We start from the raw sequence: 22388 nt of genomic DNA, 5'->3' as shown, positions 1-22388 counted from the left end.
TTGAAAATATGAGTTGAAAAAGTAGTTTTTCCTTTTTTCCTCTAAAAATTGATGATGTAATCTAATCTTATTTTATTATTTCCACTATTATTTTATAATTTCCTTAGGAGGCCCATTTTAGATCTCAAAATTCCTCTAATGAAGGCCGGTGAGTTAGAGTTATATTACGGGGCCAATGTGCCATATAAAGATGTTAAACATACTTTGGGGTCAGTGTGACCATATTTATATTCCTTTATAGGATATGGAGCCGAAGAGTTTGAATGTTTAATTACATCAATATTATGGGGCCAATGTTCCATATAAAGATGTTAAACATACTTTGGGGTCAGTGTGACCATATTTATATTCCTTTATAGGCTATGGAGCCGAAGAGTCTGAATTTGTAATTATGATGTAATTAAAAATTATTATTAAGAAATGAAGGTTGGCTACATAGTTAACTCCACAGAAAGAGTATTGGGGGTGCAACTCCATATACAAAAAGGCAACAACTAGATTTTTTATGAAAAGGGCACCTTGGACCTATATGGCCGAGGGGGTTGCCACATGGTGAAGTTAAGACATGCATATAAAGAAATATAGTTGATATTGTGGGGAGGATTATTGCGTTGAGGGGCTCTACATCCCAATATATGTGTAGGTGTAATCTAAGTATGTAAACAATTTTAAATTTTGTCTTCATTAAAAATTGATAAAAAATTAAAAGTGATAAACAAAAAGTTAAAAGTAATAAATAAAAGTTAAAAGTAATATAAACTCAATATGAGTGTAAACTTTAAATGTTGATTTAAGTAATAATAAAAAGTTAAACTAATAAAAATAATAAAATTCAATTTATTATATTTTGATTCAATTATTAACTTCTGAATAGACTTTGTTACAATACCATGGGCCAATACCATGGACTATCAATACCACATGCCCAAAATCCATAACTTATTAAAATATTTTATAATAATATGACAAGATTCTTAACCATGGATATTCACCCCACTTTAACGTAGATATTATTAACTTGTAAATAGACTTTGTTACAATACCATGTGCCAATACCATGGCTTATCAACATCACATAGCCAAAAATCGTAACTTATTTCATAATGCTAAAAATTGTTACTTATTTCACAATCAAAATATTTTATAATAATATGACAATATTCTTAACCATAGATATTCACACCCACTTTACCATTGATATTATTAACTTGTAAATATGCTTTGTTACAATACCATGGGCTAATACCATGGCTTATCAATACCACTTGCCCAAAATCCATAACTTATTCCTAATCAAAATAATTTATGCATATTTTAATTTAATTGAATTTTATAACATTTTTTAGTTAAATCTAAGAGGTAAAATGTTATAATTACTTTTCGAGACATATCTAAACCTCTATCCTCATGACTACTAAAAATATTCTTGTAGAAGTTAAATAAAATTAAAAATGAGAATACTTTTATATATAAAGATGTGAAATTTATATAATATAAATAATATTATTAAGAACCAACATAGATCCATCTTAACTAAGGATCCAACCGATGAGGGCAAGCAAAGTGACTAACAATAATAGAGGAAAGGTAGGGCATGATTCTTTTTAATTTTTCATTATTGTATTTTCTTTAACATGATTCTTCAAAAATATAGGTTTAGTATCTTACAACCAATTGACTTTTTGTAATTTAGATACTTTATTAAACATAATACAATGGGATCAAATTTAAGATAGAGTGAAGGAGATAGTGACAAAGAAATGGGGGGAGAGAGAGGGAGAGAGGGGGGGAGAGAGGTGGGAGAGAGAGGAAGTAAGAGAGAGAGAAGGAGAGAAGGAGAGATAGAGATGGAGTTGGAGGGGGGGGAAAGAGTGAGGAAAGAACAAAGATATAGAGAGATAGAGGTGGAGAGAGAGAGAGAGGGAGTGACAAGGGAGAGATAGAGAGAGGGAGTGACAAGGGAGAGATAGAGAGAAAATCAAGTAGAGAGGAGACGAAGGAAGGGAGAGGAGAGGAGAGAGATAGGGAGGGAAGGGGAAGAGAGTGAAAGGGAGACACGGTGATGAGGGGTGAGAGAGAGAAGTAGATAAGGAGGGATATAGTGACAAAGTTAGAGGGAAGAGATAGAGATGGAGTGATGGGGGTGGAGGGAGACAGAGCGGGGTGGGAGAGAAAAGGAAAGAGAGGAAGGAAGGTACAGAGGGATCAAGAAAGAGATGGAGAGAGAGAGAGAGGGAGTGAAAAGGGAGAAATGGAGAGAGAGTGAGTGATAGAGGATATTGGGAGGGAAGAGAGAGAGAAGGAAAGAGAGAGAGATAGATAGATACGGAGAGAGAATGTGTATGTTTGGGGGGTGAGATAGAGAGAGGAAATAATAAAGAGACACATAGCTGCAAATATATATATATATATATATATATATATATATATATATGATATTATTATATAACCGTCCTAGATCCATCTTAACCTCAGATTTATCAAGCACCGAGATGTATCAAATCTCTCGTGGTGCAAGCTTTTCCTCAATTTATGCAATCAAAAAATAAGTTTGCGCCTCGGAAGATTTTATCCCTCTCGACGCTTGATAGATCTAGGGTTAAGATGGATCTAGTTATTTAGTGATTCATTCAGGCATGGAGTTATGGATGGATGGTTCCTATTGCATCTTGGTGATTGTTAAGTCAGGGAGTCCTGAGGTTTGGACTTTGGGAACTAGTTGAGTTATGTTTAGTCAATTAATCGCACCGAATAGGCATTAGGTACCTATAATACTAATGTAGCTCCCATAATTTTAATGTTGTGCCCCATGTAGTCCCAAATTGTTATTTTTGTGCCCCATAGAATCCCACTATTTTTATTGTTGATCCTTTACATTATTTTTTTCCCCTGGGAAAAAGTCGTAATTTCTATTAAGTTGAGAAATTACATTTTGCACATGCCGAAGCATTCAAGAATAGGCAGCAGTGCCTATCGAGTTCTGTCTGTAAATTGTTTAATCAAAAATAAACATCATTCTCCACGCAGGGAGCTGTCCAAAAAAGATACTGTAAAGTATAACAAAATTTGTGTCTGATGCTCTTCGCAGAGAGCCATATAGATCTATATATATTTACAGCAAAATTACATAATTATGAAACTGTAAATGGGCCTTAGCGCCCGATTTCCATCTGGTCATCAAAGGGCCTATGGTAATACTGGTAGAAAGACCCTTCTCTCACCTCCTGAATCAGCCAATTGTCTCCTTGCCTGTGCGCTGCCTCTTTGGAAAGATGGTCAGCATCAGTGTTTTGTTCCCTGTAGATATGAAGACAAGTAAATGAGTCAAAAGAAGTTATCAGCCTCTTTGCCTCATCAAGAATGTGCCTTAATGTAAATGCATGACAATGTGATGCACCAGACAGCCAATTGCATACAATTTTGGAATCACCAAATAACTGGAGATGTCTACAGTTTTTAAGAATGGCAAAATGAATGAGGTGTTTTGCAGTGCATAGTTCAGAGAAGTTATTGGTTCCTCTGCCAAGATTGATTTGTATCTTATAGCTGTGTGATTCATCAAGGTGAAGAATAGCTCCTCCCCCACACCCCACCTCCTGAGCTGAACCATCAAAAAAACCCCAAGGTTTTGATTTGTCAATGTCCAGTTGTCTCATTATGCGGATAGGACCAGTATGTTCTTCATTTGGGATTAAGTTATACTCTGCAATGGTATGAAGAAGGATAGTTTGCCAGTGAGGGACCTTCAGGTTGAATATGGCCTGGTTTCGGGCAATCCAGATAGCCTAGCAAGCAAGAGGCGGTAAATTAATAGCTTTCCCCGAATGTTCGGTATTCCAGTTTTCCCATGCTTCCATGATGCTGCTTCCATGCCAATGTTTCAGATGCGAGAAATGTGAGATGAGGTCATTCCAGAAGCGAACAGTAATCCTGCAGGTCAGAAATAGATGTAATGTGCTTTCTTCGTCCTGGTGGCAGAGGTGGCACCGGAATGGGCCGTGGAAGGAGCGCTTCATCAAATTGGTGCCTGTGGGTACTTTGTCGAAGATGATATTCCACAAGAGCAGTCTAGAACGCGGGGCAGACTTGAGCTTCCATAATGACCTCCAAGTTGGCTGAATGACGGGAGGTAAGTGAGTCTCCATGAGTTTTAAATAGCCGAGTTTCGGGGTATAATATCCATGTTTAGAAAAAGCCCAAATGATTTCGTCGGGGCCATCTGTAAGTCTGATATGGGCTTGTGATAGCGCATCCGTAAATACAGTCCATTCATCGTGCCATTGCGCCGGAATGTCAAGTGCTTGTGCACTGGTCCAAGCTTGATGAAGAAATGATGAGTTGGCCTGATCCCCAATGTGCATGATGTGAGTTATGCCCCTGTCATTAAGGTGTTGGATGATGCCTGCAGAGAGTCTGTGAGTATTTCCACATCCAACCCAGGGATCCAGGCCAATACGAACAGCATTTCCAGCCTTGATGCGCCAAGTTAAACTATCTCGGAGTAAAGGTTGGGTACCAATGACAGCTTTCCAGATGGAAGATATGTTATGATGCACTCTTCGTTCACTACATATCCAGTCCATCACATTCATAGGCCATATGTATTTTGCGCATGCAACTTTGGTCCATAGACTTTCTGAGGTGAGTAGCTGCCAACCAAGTTTGGCAGCCAGAGCTCTAGAGAAGAGGTCAAGTCGCTTGATTCCCCATCCCCCCCAGTGCTTAGGTCTTGCAATAGTGTCCCATTTCACCCATGCAAATATCCTACCCGGCTGGTGACCCTTCCAAAGAAACCTGCTACAAATATGCTGTAATCTGTTGAGAATACCCTTCGGTATCCAAGTCAGGGCCATCCAGTAAACTGGAGTGGCCTCGATCACTGCCTTGATAAGAATGAGCCTGCCAGCACGGGAAAGATAACGGTGATACCAAACTTGTAATCTCTTTTCCACTTTGGCAATCAGCCACAACCAGTCAGCGATCCTGTAACCATTAGGCTTCAATCGGAAGCCAAGATATTTAATACCATCTGCCAGAGTCAGGTTATTATAAGGAAATCGCTGATTTGCAAATGCAATTTCATTGACAGAGCATCCATATGAGGTGATGGAGGATTTCTGTACATTGATCATCATTCCAGTAGCAAGTTGAAAAAGATGAAATGAGTTATGGAGGGTGGTAGAGTCTCCAATGCCTCCATTAAGAAAGATAAGGATATCGTCAACAAAAAGAAGGTGTGTGAGGATGAGATGATCTGTAATCTTGATTCCAGTAAGTATTTGTCTATCACGAGCAGATCCTTTACATTATTATTGTTATGTAGGCTCTTATTAAATTGTGACCCTTTAGACTCCTATATATATCAAGGAGGTCTTGTCATTTGTATCATCCAAGAATTGTTCATTTATGTGATGCAAAGGTGGTTTCCCCATAAAAGAGACACATTTGCAAGTCGTTGATCTATATTTTCTTCTATTTTTTTATTTGGTAAATAACATTTGGTATCATAGGTCTGGATCCTAGGGTTTCGCTGCTTCAAATAAGTCATCTTGGAATTTTTGCTATAATGTTTTTTCTCTGAAGCATTAGAAACTAAAATTTCGACCACACAGAGCCAAAATCTTGGTGAACTTTGTTTAAAAATTTCAAATCTTGGTTCACTATATTTGCTAAGATATGGTCCGAAGAAGTTAGGGTTTTTACATGCTCCAAAATTCAGTCTCAAACATGTGTCCTAGGGAAAATCGTCATAACTTTATCTTCAAGAATTGGATTTGAATTCCATAAAAATTTCTTGAAATTGAACCTAATTTAGTTTCAAGAGGAGGAATTTCAAGGCCAAAGGTCAAAACAGTGACATGTCACAATCTGTACAAGTTCGTTAAATTGAACTAGTCCATAATTAGGTCATTGTGGGAGATTTCGTGTAACGTTGCCTTGAAGAATCGAATTTTGGCTTAAATTTTGGGTTGGGAAGAGGACATAGAAAGCTACCTCGGAAATAAGTTTCAAACCTTGGGAATATGAAATTACAAAGACACAACAGTTTCAAAATCAAGCTCCAAAAAGCAAGAAAAAAGTGTTTTTTTTTTTTAAATTTGCATAACTTTTCTTTCAAAGATCAGTTTGAAGTGATCCAAAGGAAATAATAAAGCATAGATATCATTATTTGGTTCCAAAATGCCTTGGAACAAAAAAATGGATACTCCTAGTAAACAACTATAAATATCTACTATGATGCATGAAGAAGAGCAAGAAATGCAACATGATATATCAAAATTATGAGACCAAGTGCAACAAAATTTTCTCTCACGAAAAGTAAAAAAAATGAATTGGAACCCATGATGAATGTTAAGATAGATGGTATAAAAAGGGCCATGGGAGTTTTGAATGATGGTTTAAAAGTAGACATGGAAACAATGGTGAATGTCAATATGAAAGGGTTGAAGGAAGGTTTGGTAAAGTTGCTAGAAGAAAGGCTTCCTAGTGGTGTGTGGACGATGTTGGACCCTCCAACGTTCAGGGGATCACCCCGGTATGAAGTCCCAACTAGACCTCACACCATTTGGGGTGGGAGTCCCATCTGGTATGATGGCCTGGTTTCCATTGTCTTAAGGATTTGCCTCAACTCTTGCTTGTTAGCACAGGAGAGTGGTCTGCTTTGTCTTCAGGAAGTGAGTTTCACATGCCTAGTGAGTGTAAGTGTACTCGTGTCAATGGTTCTTTCACCATAAAAGGGGAATATGGTGAAAGTGAGTTCCAGGTTGGATGGGATGCAGTCACAACTCGACTAGGAACACACAACACAATAAGACATGCACAACTTCCGGAGGAGTAGTCCACACGGATGCGGCAGTCACAACATACAAGTTAAGAAAACACGTATAGCACTCAATGGATCAGTCCAAACGAGTGCAATGGCTGTTACACCAAGCTTCATGTGAAAGGTCTATTTTGATGTCCGAGAGAGCAGTCTACATGGGAGAGACAATCTTAACAGCATATACAACACATTTCCATTAATAGAGTATGCATTACAACAAATGAAATAGTTTAGATGTAGAACACAGGTTAAAGAAACATGCATTACAAGTGTTAAAGATCAGTCTTACAACAGATATAATACATGTGTGAAAATGTGTTGGCCTGTGGCAGGCTTCTGAATTAAGTGAAAGTTCCAAGACACATCGTTACACCATACATCACTAACCCCGAGTGTGGGGCGTTGGAGCCACTGCTTACTCCTCAAAGAAAAGATTATAGACTCTCTTAGCTATGTGGGAGGAGTTGAGGTGAAAAGTCTTTTGCATGTACAAATGAGGGGGTATTTATAGCCAAGGGTGAAACTGACCCTTATGGTTGTTCAACTACCCTCATGACCATTTGACTTCCATGACTTTTTGACTTACATGACTCTTTGTTCAACAAGTGGGTCTCTTGGACTTCCACGTTACATCACATTGATTGACAACATAGCCCATAGTAGAGATGTGGGTGACATGACTCATGAAATGACTCGACATGACAATGCTGGTACATTCGTGTTGTTGCTGAAGTGCATGTCAAGCTTCAGTTCTGCTGGGTGATGGGTGTCTTCATGGTGTATCATAGCTTCACCTCCGCATGATGAAGTGCATGGAGTCCTCGATGGTCCTTGGTCCACTTGATGAAGCTCATTAATATTGTTCCTTGCTTGCATGTCGGAAGCCTTGACAGACCCATATGTTCATAAAGGTGCATGTTCATCACGTTCATTTGTTTCACATGCATCATTTGTTCGTCTGCTGGTGAACATGTCCTTCTGCATGTGCTCACTTTGTTCATCCCATTCATCGTCTTTCCATGTTTGTCAGTGTACCTATACCTGCAGTCACTCATGACGAGACGACATAAAATTCAAAACCCCCTAGTCTACCATAACACATGATCATTTCGGATGCAGGTGACCAGGAGAGGCAGCGAGGTTGTGAAGCGTGATGATGGCTCCGAGCACTATTGATGAAAACTATGAAAGAGTCACTAAGTGATGGAGACGGGCAATCTGAGTTGATAGTGACTGTCTGCAAGGTCTGGCTCGGTTGGGAGGAAAATTTGCGCATATTTTGGGAGGGACAGTTTGGGCTACAGGAAGGTGAGGTAGGCAGGATCTGCGCAGTTTTCAGAATGAGCGGGCAGCAAGGGATGGAAGGCTAAAACTGCGCAATTTTCTGGAGGAATAGGTTGGGCTGTGAGGAGGGTCAGCAGGCAAGGATTGCGCAAGTTTTTAGAGGAACTACCTGGGAGACCAACATCCAAAACTGCGCAATTCCAAGAGGGAACTAGTAGTTGGTTGCTGGGGTCACTGACAGCCAAAACTGCCCAATTCCCATAGGGAACTGGCAGTTGGTTGTTGGGGTCACTGGTAGCCAAAACTGCACAATTCCCAGAGGGAATTAGCAGTTGGTTTCTCAGTCACTAGTAGTAGAAACTGCACAATTCTCGGAGGGAACTGGCAGTCTGCTGCTAGGAGCTAGTTGCGAGGAAATTTCACTGACGCTGGGAGGTCGGCCTGCTAATCATCTCTATGCAATTTCTGAGCTAATCTGACTGATGTTCAATGGAAGGCATGTTCATGAACACTACGTAATTTCTAAGATGAACGTTTAGTCGGCTGTCGGGATGACTGACTCGCAAAATTGCAGAATTTTCTAAGGGAGACAAGGATAAGAACTTGGTGTCTGTCCAGCCTATCTGTGAAATTTCCTCAGTCAAATATGCAAGTAATGGCAATGGCCTCTGCGAAATTTTTGAGGGGAGTCAGTCCCGGGGTGACTACCAGGTTTGATTGTCTGAGTGGACAGCATGACAGTTGATTGAATTGCTTGCGGGCTTGAAAAGACTCGCTTGGTGCTTCTACGTTGTTCTAGTTAACAGTCGATCAAGTCAATGGCGGGATGATGGTCTGGCTGTTAGAAGGGAGTCTAGTCATTATAACTTCAGCAAAAATGATTAAATGTGTGAATGATCGAAATATGCATAGGTGATCATACGAACACACACTCGCATGACTCGACGATGAAGCGACCCACACCATCCAAACACACATGTTCAACATGACTAACCAACGGTGCAAGTGACAAGCGCGACACTCGTGATTGACCATTCATTGATCGAGACAACGCTTGCGTGATAGTGAATATGAATCTGTGTGTGAGTGCAACAGATGCTTTCATATCAATCAAAACAAGCACATATGAAGCGAATACTTTGAGCATAACCAGAACATGGTCACAAGCATGACTTAGACACCAGCACGCAGAAACTTGAATGAAATGAAAAAGCAAGGCAGATGCAAATACTTACACAAGCTCACGGGGTGAACTCGAGTGTGTGTAGTCATCAAGTGAAACTCTCAAGGGAAGCTCTGAAATTGGTGCAGGCCAAAATTTTGGACGGTGGTTGTAGCCGCTACAACACTTGGAAACATAGTGGTAGAACTTTAGCTTCTTTGTTTCAATTCATTGCTAGCACAGGGCCTTGGTATTTCAAGGAGTATTGAATCGTTGCACGGGTTACTTTAGTTTCCCCACTTACCCCGTGGACATACATGGTTCACCCTTTCCCAACTTAGTCAAACACAATCAAAAGTTTAGCTTAGATCTCAGTATTTCGAATCCGAGAAGGGTAGTTTGGTTCGTGAGTTAACGATTTTCATAGTATAAATTTTCATTTCTGGTGTTTCTCTACTGCCAGCAGCCTTGGACAGTACCCCGATGGAGTCATGCATGAACACACACATTGCTCCACTTACAGCGAACCTAGTCAGTACCCCAGTGGAGTTGGATGCTTCACCTCTCTGCCCAGGAAGCCCTTCTCTTCTTTCGCCTTTGTATTTTTCAAGAGGACTTTGCATAGGCACTTATTTATTTTTGGGGCAGAAGATGGATCCTGAATTATTGAGAGTAGAAGATGTTGTTCCTTCAGATAAGCATGTAAGACCTCTGACATAGGTTTTCTCGTTTATATTTTCCCCTTATCCATTTCTACTAGTTGGATGAGCTTGAACACAGAGCAAAAGGTTGAGTATAGGCATGGGACTTCCCAATGTGGACACAAGTTCATGGTTGGACCAAAACTTCCCTTACAGACGATTCATATCTTTCGTCAGGACTTCATCAGCCGAACGTTATAACCAGGCATAGAGAAGATGGACACAAGACTGGCTAGGTGCTGTAGTGTCAAAAGTCAATTCAAATTTCAGCCACATACTCTATTCAAAAGTTATAGCGTAGTAGTTGGCAACACTTATTTCCGAAAACAAAAATAGTAGTATATCAAACAAACAAAACGCACATGAACAAAAATAGTAAGCAGAACAAAACAAAGCAAAAACAAAGATAATAAGAAAAACAAACTAAATGGAAACAACAAGCAGCAAGGAAACTATGTACATGGCACGAGCATGACCCAACCTACAGAAAATAATGCTTGAGGTCTTGGTCATTGACAGGAAGGTTTTCAATCCTCCCACCAAGTGATTACAAATGGCATGTGTGGGCCAAGCTTCTTGTATACTAGTGCAAGTCCACCAGGTTCCACTACTAGAACCTGTTGGCATTCTAGAAAACCTTCAAGTGAAGACAACACCATTGTTTCAGGTACTACATGCAACATGGGCTCGGATGATGGCATGGGGTAGTTGTTTTCATTCCAGTAAGGGTTCAAGTTTCTGAAGTCAATGCGTAAGCGAATTTTCCTAGATTTCTTACGTGCCGGATTTAAATTAGAAAACCAAGTATGGTGACGAATTTTGCAAGTAGTACAACCACTTAAAATTTTAGTCAATTTTTTCTGTAAAAGGAGTGTAAACAACATGTATGTGTTACCAGGTCTTTGTTGCAATGCCTTGTCTCCTCCTTTACCTAGGATATCATGTTGGATTTCTCATGTGTAGAGAGTTTTCAGGTCATCATCTACCCAAGTAGACCCATCCTGGTACTATTTAATCAAGAGGTCAACGATTTTCCACTACTATGGTGTGTAGCTTGCACCAAGATTGGCCATGTTTGGATCATGACAGGTTCCCAGGATGCTTTGTTCATTCGTAGCAGTGGTCCTTCATGTGTTCAACATGATAGCTTCATACTCAGCGTCGTTCTTTGTGTATTCAAACTTCAAAAAGCTTGAAATCGTGGATTTTCCATTATTTCGAAAGATAGAGATACACTTGGTCCTTGAGCCACAATGTGTTCCCGATTTGTCAAAACTCATGGCCCATAGCTCATCCGTACATGGATCATTTGGCGTGCTAGTATTACTTCTACTACCGTTGCTTCTACTACTGCTACTATTGGAAAAAAAAACTATACAAGTTTCATTACCATTAGTTAGGCAAGGAAGGAGTCCCAACTGCTTGTCTGATGAGGTTATAGATGGTCGTGCAGGATAACACTCCAATGTTGTTTCCAGGAGGCAATTGTCGAACATGAGTTCTACGAAGGCCAACAGTTCGTTCTCACCGTTAAGGGGAGTGACATTGTGTTTCATATACCTCTCAGATAACACCTGGATTTGGTTACATTTTCCCTTGTACAGAAGCCACATGTGAGACTAGTCTGTAGCAAAATATCCATTTAGCTTGCTGGACTAGTCTCTGCTGAGTAACAGGCCATATGCTTCGGGTATGTCCACAACAACTATGTTGATGCATTGATGGACTCGACTGTAATGAGATAGTCAAATGATCACATCCCGCATTTCACTAATGGCTGGTACTGATGTTCTATCAATTTGGATGATTCTCGTGGATGTTTTGCTCCATCATGCATTGGTCTTCTTAGCAATGGAGAGCGGCATGACATTAGCTACCGCACCAGAATCAACCAAGCAGTTGTGAACATTGTAGTTGAAAACTTCAAATGAAAGCAAGAATGGGGGGAAACCTGAGTTTGCTTCTTCCATGTGGAGTGTATTGAGTACAGTGGATAGTAATCTGGGAGGTGTTCATGCTCCCTTGCTGGTAGAGGTTGTGTTGTCTGTTTCTATCTATCCCAATGCACGCGGCAAGATATCTCGCTAACTCTGGACTTTGGCTAACTTTAACAAACTGATATTTTCTCGAGTTTTATTCATGTCATCAACTATGTTGTAGTCCATTGGTGGTAGACTCACCGAGGTGTCTGGGGCAGAATGAATGTTTGTTCTGTCCAGCGAAGTGCTTTGTAACTTGTTGCTCATGGATGTAGTCTTATCCGCTGTTGTCTTCTTGTACTTGCTTTGTGTTTGTTTCTTTGAGACAGCTGGTGGATCAGCCTTCTTTATCAGTTGTCTCACCTTCTCTTGCATTTCCCCAAGTGTAGGGGGAACCCCTTTACTCCTAATATGGTAACGATCATTTTGCTTTTGGGGCTGCTTCTCGGTGGTTGTCTTCAAGACTACTTGCGAGCACTGATATGCATTCACCACATGCCCAAAACTTGGCGTTTCATCAGGTGCAACCTCTTCGTCATCATCAGTGTCTTCCAGCTACTCCTACATATCGCCTTCTGGATCGAGTGTATTATGACAAACAAAGCTAACAACTCTTTTCAAATCCGAACAAGAGTTCTCGAGGTGAAACTCTTCATGGAAGGAATAGAAATTAGGATCAACACACTGATCAAGTTGGAACATAGGCTTCTACGTAGTTTTCGAAGCGAACCATTTGTTTCTTGATGAGCCGGTCGATGAACTGCTTGCCTATCTCTATCTGGGTGGATGATTTCTTGCAAATTTGTTCATTTTCAATTACTTGAGTTCAGACATTTAGGTGGTCAAGTTCTTGACAAGGCGAGTGAGGGTCCCAATATCAATTGCTTCCTTGTCTCTACCCTTGCTCGTCATTTCTTGGGGCTTCCTACTCACATCCTTGGAGTCTTTTGTTGATTCATCATCCTTGATGACTCCGATTGTGCACATGTCTTTTTCAACAATAATAGCCTCTTCGCAACTTTCCAAAAGTGTTGGCTTCACAGCTTGCTTGACGAACTGTGCAATAGTGGTCGGCAGCGAAGATGTGTAATAGTCAATAGTGATGAAGTCATGAGGTTTAGTGTCTACTGCAAATTTGTTCAAAATACGCATAAACCTCTGAATAAAGTCTTTCACTTTCTCTTTTCCCTCCATCTTGAGGCTTCACAATTCTTTGAGTAGCATGGTTGGGATCTTGTCATCAGCAGACTTCTCAAGGAACATACGTTTGAAAGAACCCAAGTTTTTTATGGAGTTAGGTGGAAGGTTGTGATACCAAGTAATTGCGCAGCCATCCAAGGTACATGGGAACAATATACATGCCACGTCGTCATAACATACCTCAAGGGTCTGCAGTTGTAGGTAGAAGTTGTCTAAGTGGTCTTCAGCCTTCACCATGTCATTAGGGTTGAAATTTATGTTCATTCTCTCCACTCGCTTGGGCACCTTGTGCATAACAGCCAAGAGAGCCAATGGTCCCTCAGTCATCCATTCAAGATTTGGGTTAGCCATCTCTTTGTCTTCTTCATCCTCTTCCTCTCTTTCAAAGTCTGATGGTTCTAGATATGAGTCTGTCAGTTCGTCTCCTCCTCCACCTCCTCTTCTACCTTCCCCTCCGCCTCCTATACCGGAGTTTGATCCCAAGATCACAAGGGTGCCTTGTTCATATTCAAGGAAGATTGGAGGTTCCTCTCCGTCTTCAATAGCTTCTTCTAGACCTTCAATTGTGGCAAGGATTTCTTCTTCAACTGATGATACAAAAACTCTTGTGGGAGTGGATTTTGGCTTCCTAAATGTGTGTGGAAGATGTTGTATGTCTGGGATCAGTCTTACTGCTTTCGCGAACTAGTGAGTGATGGGACGGAAAAATTGAAGGTGTTTATATGAAATCTCGTGTTCAATTTTGGGAGTTGAGTAGTAACCAACTGCAGAGTCACATGTAGGTGAGAGGGAGTGTGAATTACTTCCTTGACCAGATGGTTGATGAGTGAGTGTGAGGGGAATTTCAGCCACGTACAATTGGCAGCCTCCTTCTAGCACTAGAAATGTTGAGGGTGTTGGACTCGCCAACATCTAGGTGATCACCCCGGTATGAAGTCCCAACTAGAACTCACACTGTTTGGTATGGAGTCCCATCTGATATGATGGCCTGGTTGCCATTGTCTTAAGGATTTGCCTCAACTCTTCCTTGTCAGCACAAGAGAGTCGTCTTCTTTGTCTTCCAAAAGTGAGTTTCGTGTGCCTGGTGAGTGTAAGTGTACTTGTGTCAATGGTTCTTTCACTGTAAAAGGGGAATATGGTGAAAGTGAGTTCCAGGTTGGATGGGATGCAGTACCAACTCAGCTAGGAACACACAACACAACAGGACATGCACATCTTCTGGAGGAGCAGTCCACACGGATGCGGTAGTCACAACATACAAGGTAAGATAACACGTACATCACTCAACGGATTAGTTTGAACGAGTGCAACGGTTGTTACAACAAAATTCATGTGAAAGGTTTGTCTGATGTTCGAGAGCATAGTCTACACAGGTGAGAAAGTGTTAACAACATATACAACACATTTCCATTAATAGAGTATGCATTACAACAAATGAAACAGTTAAAATGTAGAACACATGTTAAAGCAACATGAATTACAAGTGTTAAAGATTAGTGTTACAACATATACAATACATGTGTGAAAACGTGTTGGCTTGTGGAAGGCTTTTGAATTAAGTGAAAGTTCCAAGACAAATCGTTACACCATACATCACTAACCCCCAGTGCGGGGCATTGGAGCCACTACTTACTCCTGAAAGAAAAGATTACAGACTCTCCTGGCTATGTGGGAAGAGCTGAGGTGAAAAGTCTTTTGCATGTATAAATGAGGGGGTATTTATAGCCGAGGGTGAAACTGACCCTTACGGTTGTTTGACTACCCTCATGACCATTTGAATTCCATGACTTTTCGACTTACATGACTCTTTATTCAACAAGTGGGTCTCTTGGACTTCCACATTACATCACATTGATTGAAAACATAACCCATAATAGAGATGTGGGCGACATGACAGTGTTCGTACATTCATGTTGTTGCTGAAGTGCATGTCGAGCTTCAATGCTCCTGGGTGATGGGTGTCTTCAAGGTTTATCACAACTTCACCTCTGCGTGGCGAATTGTGCGGAGTCTTTGATGGTCCTTGGTTCGCTTGATGAAGCTCAAGAATGTTGTTCCTCGCTTACATGTTGGAAGTCTTGATAGGCTCATATGTTCATGAGGGTGCATGTTTGTTGCGTTCATCCATTTTGCATGCATCGTTTGTTCATCCATTGGTGAATCTATCCTTCTGCATGTGCTCCCTTCATTCATCCATTTGTCGTCATCCCATGTTTGTCGGTGTACCTGTACTTGCAGTCACTCATGACGATACGACATCAAATCTAAAACTTCCTAGTCTACCATAACACATGATCATTTCGGATGCAGGTGACCAGGAGAGGCAGTAAGGTTGTGAAGCGGGATGATGACTCTGGAACTACTGATGAAAAATGCACGAGAGTCACTTAGTGATGGAGACGGGTAATCTGAGTCGATAGTGACTGTCTGTGAGGTCTGGCTTGGCTGGGAGGCAAAATTGTGTAAATTTTGGGAGGGACAGTCCAAGCTGGAGGAAAGCAAGGTAGGTAGGATTTGTGCAGTTTCTGGAACAAATGGAAGCAGGGGATGGAAGGCCAAAATTGCACAATTTTCTGGAGGAATAGGTCAAGCTGTGAGGAGGGTCAACGGGCAGGGATTGCACAGTTTTTAGGAGGAACTTTCCGGGAGACTGGCAGCCAAAACTATATAATTCCTAGAGGGAACTGGTAGTTGGCTACTGGGGTCACTGCTAGCCAAAACTATGCAATTCCTAGAGGGAATTGGCAGTTGTCTACTCAGTAATTGGCAGTAGAAACTACACAATTCCTTAATGGAACTGGTAGTCCACTGCTAGGAGCTGCTGGCGGGGAAATTGCACTGAGGCCGGGAGGTCAACCTGCTCATCATCTCTACACAATTTTTGAGCTAAGCTGACTGATGGGAAGCGGAAGGCCTACTCATCAACACTGCGCAATTTCTGAGATGAACATTTGGTCGGTTGTTGGGATGGCTGACTGGGAAAACTGTGCAATTTTCTGAGGGAGACAGGGACGACACTTGTTGTTTGTCTTGCCTGTCTATGCAATTTTCTCATTCATTTGTGTGAGTAAGGCTAGTGGCCTCTGCGTAATTTTTGAGGGGAGTCAGTCCCAGGGTGACTGTCAAGTCCGACTGTTCGGGTGGCCAGCATGAGAGTTGATTGAATTTCTTGTAGAGAACGCAACTTGAAAAGACTCGCTTGGTGCTTCTATGCTGTTCTAGTTGAAATTCGGACGAGTTGATGGCAGGATGATGGTCCGGATGTCAGAGGGGAGTCTAGTCATCAGAAATTCAGCAAAAATGACTAAGTGTGTGAATGATCGAAATATGCATAGGTGATCATACGAACGCACACTCGCATGACTTGATGACAAAGTGACCCAAACCATCCAGACACACATGTTCAACATGACTAACCGATGGTGCAAGTGACAAGTGTGACACTCGTGATTGACCATTCATTGATCGAGACAACGCTTTCATGACAGGGAATGTGACTCTGTGTGTCGAGTGCAACATATGCCTTCATAGCGAACACAACAAGCACATGCAAATCGAAGACTTTGAGCATAACCATAACATGGTCACAAACATGACTTAGAAACCAGCATGCAGAAACTTGAATGAAATGAACAAGAAAGGCGGATGCAATGACTCACACGATCTCACGGGGTGAACTTAAGTGTGTGCAGTGATCAAGTAAAACTCTCAAGGGAGGCTCCGAAATTAGTGCAACCCAAAATTTTCTAGGGTGGTTGTAGCCACTACAACATGGTGATAAGGTATTTCATAAAATTCATGAAGAGAACAAATGGAATGTGAATCATGATTTTAGAAACTCTAAATTTGGGATGAATACCAACCATAGTCCAAAGATCGATATGCAAAAGTTTTATGGAAAGGATCTGGTAACATGGATACTACAAATCGAGTGGTTCTTTGATCTACATGATGTGCAAAACACACAAAAGGTATGCATTGCATCTTTATATTTAAAACCCAATCAATTTGTATGGTATTGATTGATTTGTTCCCATAGATCACTAGTCACTTGGACAATTTTTACGAAGGAATTGATAGCACATTATGAGGATGTAAATAACAATACTTTCTTTAGCCAAATAATAAATCTCAAACAAAAGGGACCAGTTGGAGAGTACATTGAGGACTTCCAAATATTTATTATGAAGGTAACAGATATTCCATAGGATCATTTGATTGATGTCTTCTTAGGTAATTTAAAGTATAACATCCAAAATGACATTCATTTTTAGGAACCTAAGTCATTGGACAATGCATTCAAAGTGGCAAGAAAAGTTCAGAGCAAAATTATGGCAATAAGGAGGTCTACCACTCACAACTATAAATATGGAAGTATTGTCACTCCTAGCTTCCCATAACTTGCAAGGTTGACACAAAATCAACTTGAGGAAAAAAGAGCAAAAGGGTTTCGTTACCATTGTGATAGAAAATACACTAAAGGTCATAAGTGTGCGTAGAAGAAATTATTTAACATAAATTGTGAAAAGGAGGAAGAAAAGAAATAAGAAACATAAAAATAAGAAGATATACACCAAGAACCAACTCTAGGGGCTGAAGAGAAAGAAACAAATACAACCATATCTTGTAATGCATTGGTGGGAATTATCACTCCTCAAACTCTCAAAATAGAAGGATATATCAAGAAAAAATGTACTAATGTTGATTTATTCGGGTAGTACTTATAATTTTATTCATTCTAAGATAGTTAAGGATTTGAATTTATTTATATATCCAACACCAGAATGTCAATTAATGGTGGAAAATGGAGGAGCTATAAATTGCTCAAAGAATTTCCATAATATCAATCTAACCATGGGGGAATATGTATTGAATAGTCCAATTATTTCCATTCCAAAGGGTGGTGAGGATGTTGTATTAGGATTCCAATGGTTATAATCATTGGGATGATAGTTTTTAATTTTCAAGAACTTTTCTTGATATTTTTATCAGAAGAAAAAGAAATTTAATTAAGGGGTATCACAGGGAAACCTGAAAAGATAATAAGCTCTAATGGCGTGACAAATATTTTGAAGAAGTAAAACGAGGGTTCATTGCACAATTATGTTCTCTAGATGTTCACACATCTATGCCATCCATTTCTCTAGATCTCCAAAGAGTTCTTTACAATCATTCCAAGGTATTTGATACCCCCAAAGGTCTCCCACCTATTTGCGATCATGATCTTGCTATTCACTTGATTCCAGAAAGTGTTCCTCCAAACATTAGACCTTATAGATATCTCTATGCCCAGAAGAGTGAAATTGAACATATGGTTGCAAAAATGCTAGAGGAAGGTATAATTCAACCTAGCCAAAGTTCTTTTTCCTCTCCAGTAGCATTGGTGCACAACAAGGATGGATCATGCCATATGTATAGGGATTATAGGGAGCTAAACAGACTAACTATTAAAGATAAGTTTTCCTTTCCTATCACTAATGAATTTTTGGATGAACTACATGGAGCAATTTACTTCACCAAGATGGATCTTCATTCAGGATATCATAAAATTAGAATGAAAACATAAGGCATTCTGAAAACAACATTTAGAACTCGTGAGGGTCATTATAAATTTCTGGTCATGCCTTTTGGCCTTACTAAAATGCCTTCCACATTTCAAGGTTTGATGAATTCCACTTTCAAACCCTTCCTTATAAAATTTGTATTAGTATTTTTTGATGATATACCAATCTATAGAAAGTCTTGGAAAGACCATGTTCAACATGTTGAAAGGCTACTCAAACTATTGGGGGAGAACCAACTGTATGCAAAACTATCCAAATGTTTCTTTGGGGTAGAGGAAGTGGAATATTTGGTTCATATTGTATCCCATGACAATGTTAGGGTATACCTTAACAAAAGTTAAATCCATCAAGAAATGGAAAATCCCCACAAACTTAAGGAATCTTCAAGGATTTCTCACGTGGATAGGGTATTATCGCAAATTTTTTAAGAATTATGAGAAGATAGTAGCACCTCTAACAACATTACTTAATAAAGATTCATTTTATTGGACTCCAGAAGCAACTAAGGCCTTTGAACATCTTAAAGAGGCAATGTGTCAAGCTCTAGTATTAGCTACACTAGATTTCACAAAAATCTTTATTGTGGAATGTGATGCCTCTAGAAATAGGATTGGTGTTATTTTAATGCAAGAAGGAAGACCCATTTCTTTTGAAAGTTGCCCAATCAAGGGAAAGTATTTACAGAAAGTTATTTATGAGAAGGAAATGTTGGCAATCCTGAATGCTTTGAAGAAATGGTGCACCTTACTTGATGGGAAGACACTTCAAGGTAAAAATAGATTATGATAGTCTTAAATACTTATTGGAACAAAAATTATCTTCAGAAGAGTAGCAAAAATGGATCACAAATATGTTGGTTATGACTTTCAAATCATCTACAAAAAAGTGAAGATAAATGTTATTACAGATGCACTCTCAAGAAGGGATGAGGACGTGGAAGCATTTCTCTATGCCATTTCTATTATCCAACTTGATTGGATAACTAAAAAAGGGATGAATGGAAGAATGACAAAGAAGTGTGGACACTCATTCAAAAGTTGTAGAAATATCTCAGTACTTTTGATACATTTATCTGGAAAAATGATTGATTATGGTAAAAATATAGTTGATATCTGATATCTAGAAATTTGTGGTAGAATGTTTAATTTGCCAACAAAATAAAGTTGAGATAATTAATACCCCATGTCTATTACAACCTCTATCCATTCCAATTCAGCATTGGGAGGAGGTCTCTATGGATTTTATCACAGGTTTACCCAAGTCCAAAGGAAAGAGTGTCATCATGGTGGTAATTGATAGACTTACTAAGTATGCACACTTTTATGAACTATCTAATCCTTTCAAAGGCAGTACAATTGCTACTGAATTTATGAAAACAATTCAAAAGCTACAGGGAAACCCAAATATTATTATAAGTGACAGAGATCCAATTTTCACTGGAAATTTTTGGACATAATTATTTTCTTGTCTTGGTACTCAATTAACTCATAACTCATCTTATCATCCTCAATCTAATGGACAAACTGAGATAATGAACAAATGTTTGGAGGTATATATTTGTTTCTTCGTATTTGATAAACAAACACAATGTGTCAAGTGGTTAAATATGGAAGAATGTTTGTAAAACACTTCCTTCCATACCATAGAAAAAATGACCCCATTTATGGCACTGTATGGATATCATCCACATTCTATCACATCGTCTTTAAGAGAAAATTATAAGGTTCAAGGAATGGAAGATCACATCGAGCATCAACAACAAGTTCTCCAACTCTTAAAGGATAACCTAAATCTTACGCATAATTGAATGAAACAATAGGCAGATCAGCATCACAGTGAAAGGAGTTTTGATGTAGGAAATTAGGTATTTTTACGGCTACAATCATACAAACAAATGTCCCTCAACCAAGCTAAGAAGGATAAAAATTATCACCCAAGTATTATGGTCCTTACAAGATGTTGCAAAAGATTGGTACTATGACATACAAATTGGAGTTGTCTCTGTCTTCTTGAGTACACCCAGTTTTCCATGTTTCATGCTTAAATAAGGTTATATGTGACAGGCTTTGAGTTCAAATAATATTCCCATAATTTGATGAGGAAGGAAAAATCATATTGGATCTTGAAGAAGTCACGGAAACAAGAACCTCACAGCTACAAAATTGATCTATTCGGAATATCTCACTAAGTGGAAGAACTTACCCACTAATATTCCACATGGGAGGATGATAATTTCATACAGAAGCATCCAAAACTACTCAATCATTGAGGACAACACTTTTTTGAAGGAGAGGGGCAGTTAGGTCCCTATAATACTAGTGTAGCCCCCATATTGTTATTATTGTGCCCCATAGAAGCCCACTATTGTTATTGTTGAGCACTTACATTATTATTGTTATGTATGACCTTATTATTTTATGACCCTTTAGACTCCTATATATACCATGGAGGTCTTGTCATTTGTATCATCCAATAATTGTTCATTTATGTGATGTAAAGGAGGTTTCCCCCTTAATAAAAGCTCATTTTCAAGTCATTGATCTATCTTTTATTTTTGTTTTGTGATTTGGTTACATAAGAATAGGGTACATGTCGGTTTTAGAGATTTGTTCTCTAGTTTTGTGAACCCTTGTGGTTCTAGGAGCTTGGTGGCTCCGAGAGCTTGTTGGCTCTAGTATGGCTCGGTGGCCATGGATTTCTAGTGGGGAACTTGGTTTGGAGATAATCAAAGAGTCCTAGTTTAGGCTTTGGCACTGACTGAGGGGTTATATCAGTTTGGTTGTTTGGCACTTATACATTGGACAACAATGGAGCTCTTATAGCTACAGTTGAGACCATTCTAGCCAACAATACGTCATCCTAGAAGGTGGGCACCACCAAGATATTTGGGCGGGGCCACTTGGGTGTTGGTAAGGGGAATGTGAGCTTATAGTTGGAGATTGAGGTTGTTGGGGTTGGTTCCATGGCTCGGGTTTTGTTGTTCGGTCACAATTGTTGCCCATATTTGTTGCCCCAACTCGAGGGTGAATTGTGGCTGAGATTATGAGCCAAATAGTCTACAACTAGGAGGAACGTCGAGATCCCATAACTAGTTGGGAATTTTATTTAGATAAGTCCTCCTCATGCCATGATATATGTGTGTGTACTTTTACATGTATTTTCATGTTTTGATAATAAACCCTAAAATGGGTAATTGTAGTATATATGTGTCATGCCTTATATTGTGGGCTATGTGATTGTTAAGCCTAGTTGGGGTTTGGTATAATGATATGTATTGTTTCAATTGTGTGTGCTTATGTATGGCTTTATATGGATGTGTATGGATATACCTACATATGTTGTGTTTAATTATTGTTTTTTTTAAACCCTAGTATCAGGATTCTCGATAATTCGATGTTAATAAACATTTATTTTCGTTGTGTTATTTATCTATATTTTATATATAACAAGTACTACATATATAACATGAAGTGCGGAATTTTATAATAATTATAATTTCCACACCCAAGATAAATTTTATGACAAATTTATGTATGTACATATGCTTCAGCAATTAATTTAATTATCTTCATTAAAAAATAGTTAAGTGATGTTGCCCATCACTATAACCATCTATATCTACAAAATTTAATCTAAACTTGGAATAAAATTTATCTCCAATCTAACCAACCATTA

General features: G+C 39.4%; 1 protein-coding gene across 1 annotated transcript; it reads right to left on the bottom strand.

Moving 5' to 3' along the window:
- Nucleotides 1–3152: 3152 nt before the first annotated feature.
- On the bottom strand, nucleotides 3153–3656 carry LOC149163259 (uncharacterized). The gene has a single exon (XM_089432681.1). It carries the CDS (start codon nucleotides 3654–3656, stop codon nucleotides 3153–3155), a length of 504 nt encoding a protein of 167 aa, XP_089288807.1.
- Nucleotides 3657–22388: the final 18732 nt, after the last annotated feature.

This window comes from Pinus tabuliformis, chromosome 5_1 (assembly GCF_031772625.1).
Source record: "Pinus tabuliformis cultivar Carrire ecotype Pingquan chromosome 5_1, CPIR1, whole genome shotgun sequence".
Classification (NCBI taxonomy): Eukaryota; Viridiplantae; Streptophyta; class Pinopsida; order Pinales; family Pinaceae; genus Pinus; species Pinus tabuliformis.
Note: the sequence above shows the minus strand (reverse complement) of the source record. Positions and strands in the feature narration are given on the sequence as shown.

What these genes read in the sequence shown, in the direction of transcription:
- LOC149163259 (XM_089432681.1), bottom strand. Translation starts at nt 3,656, where the DNA reads ATGAGACAACTGGACATTGACAAATCAAAACCTTGGGGTTTTTTTGAT.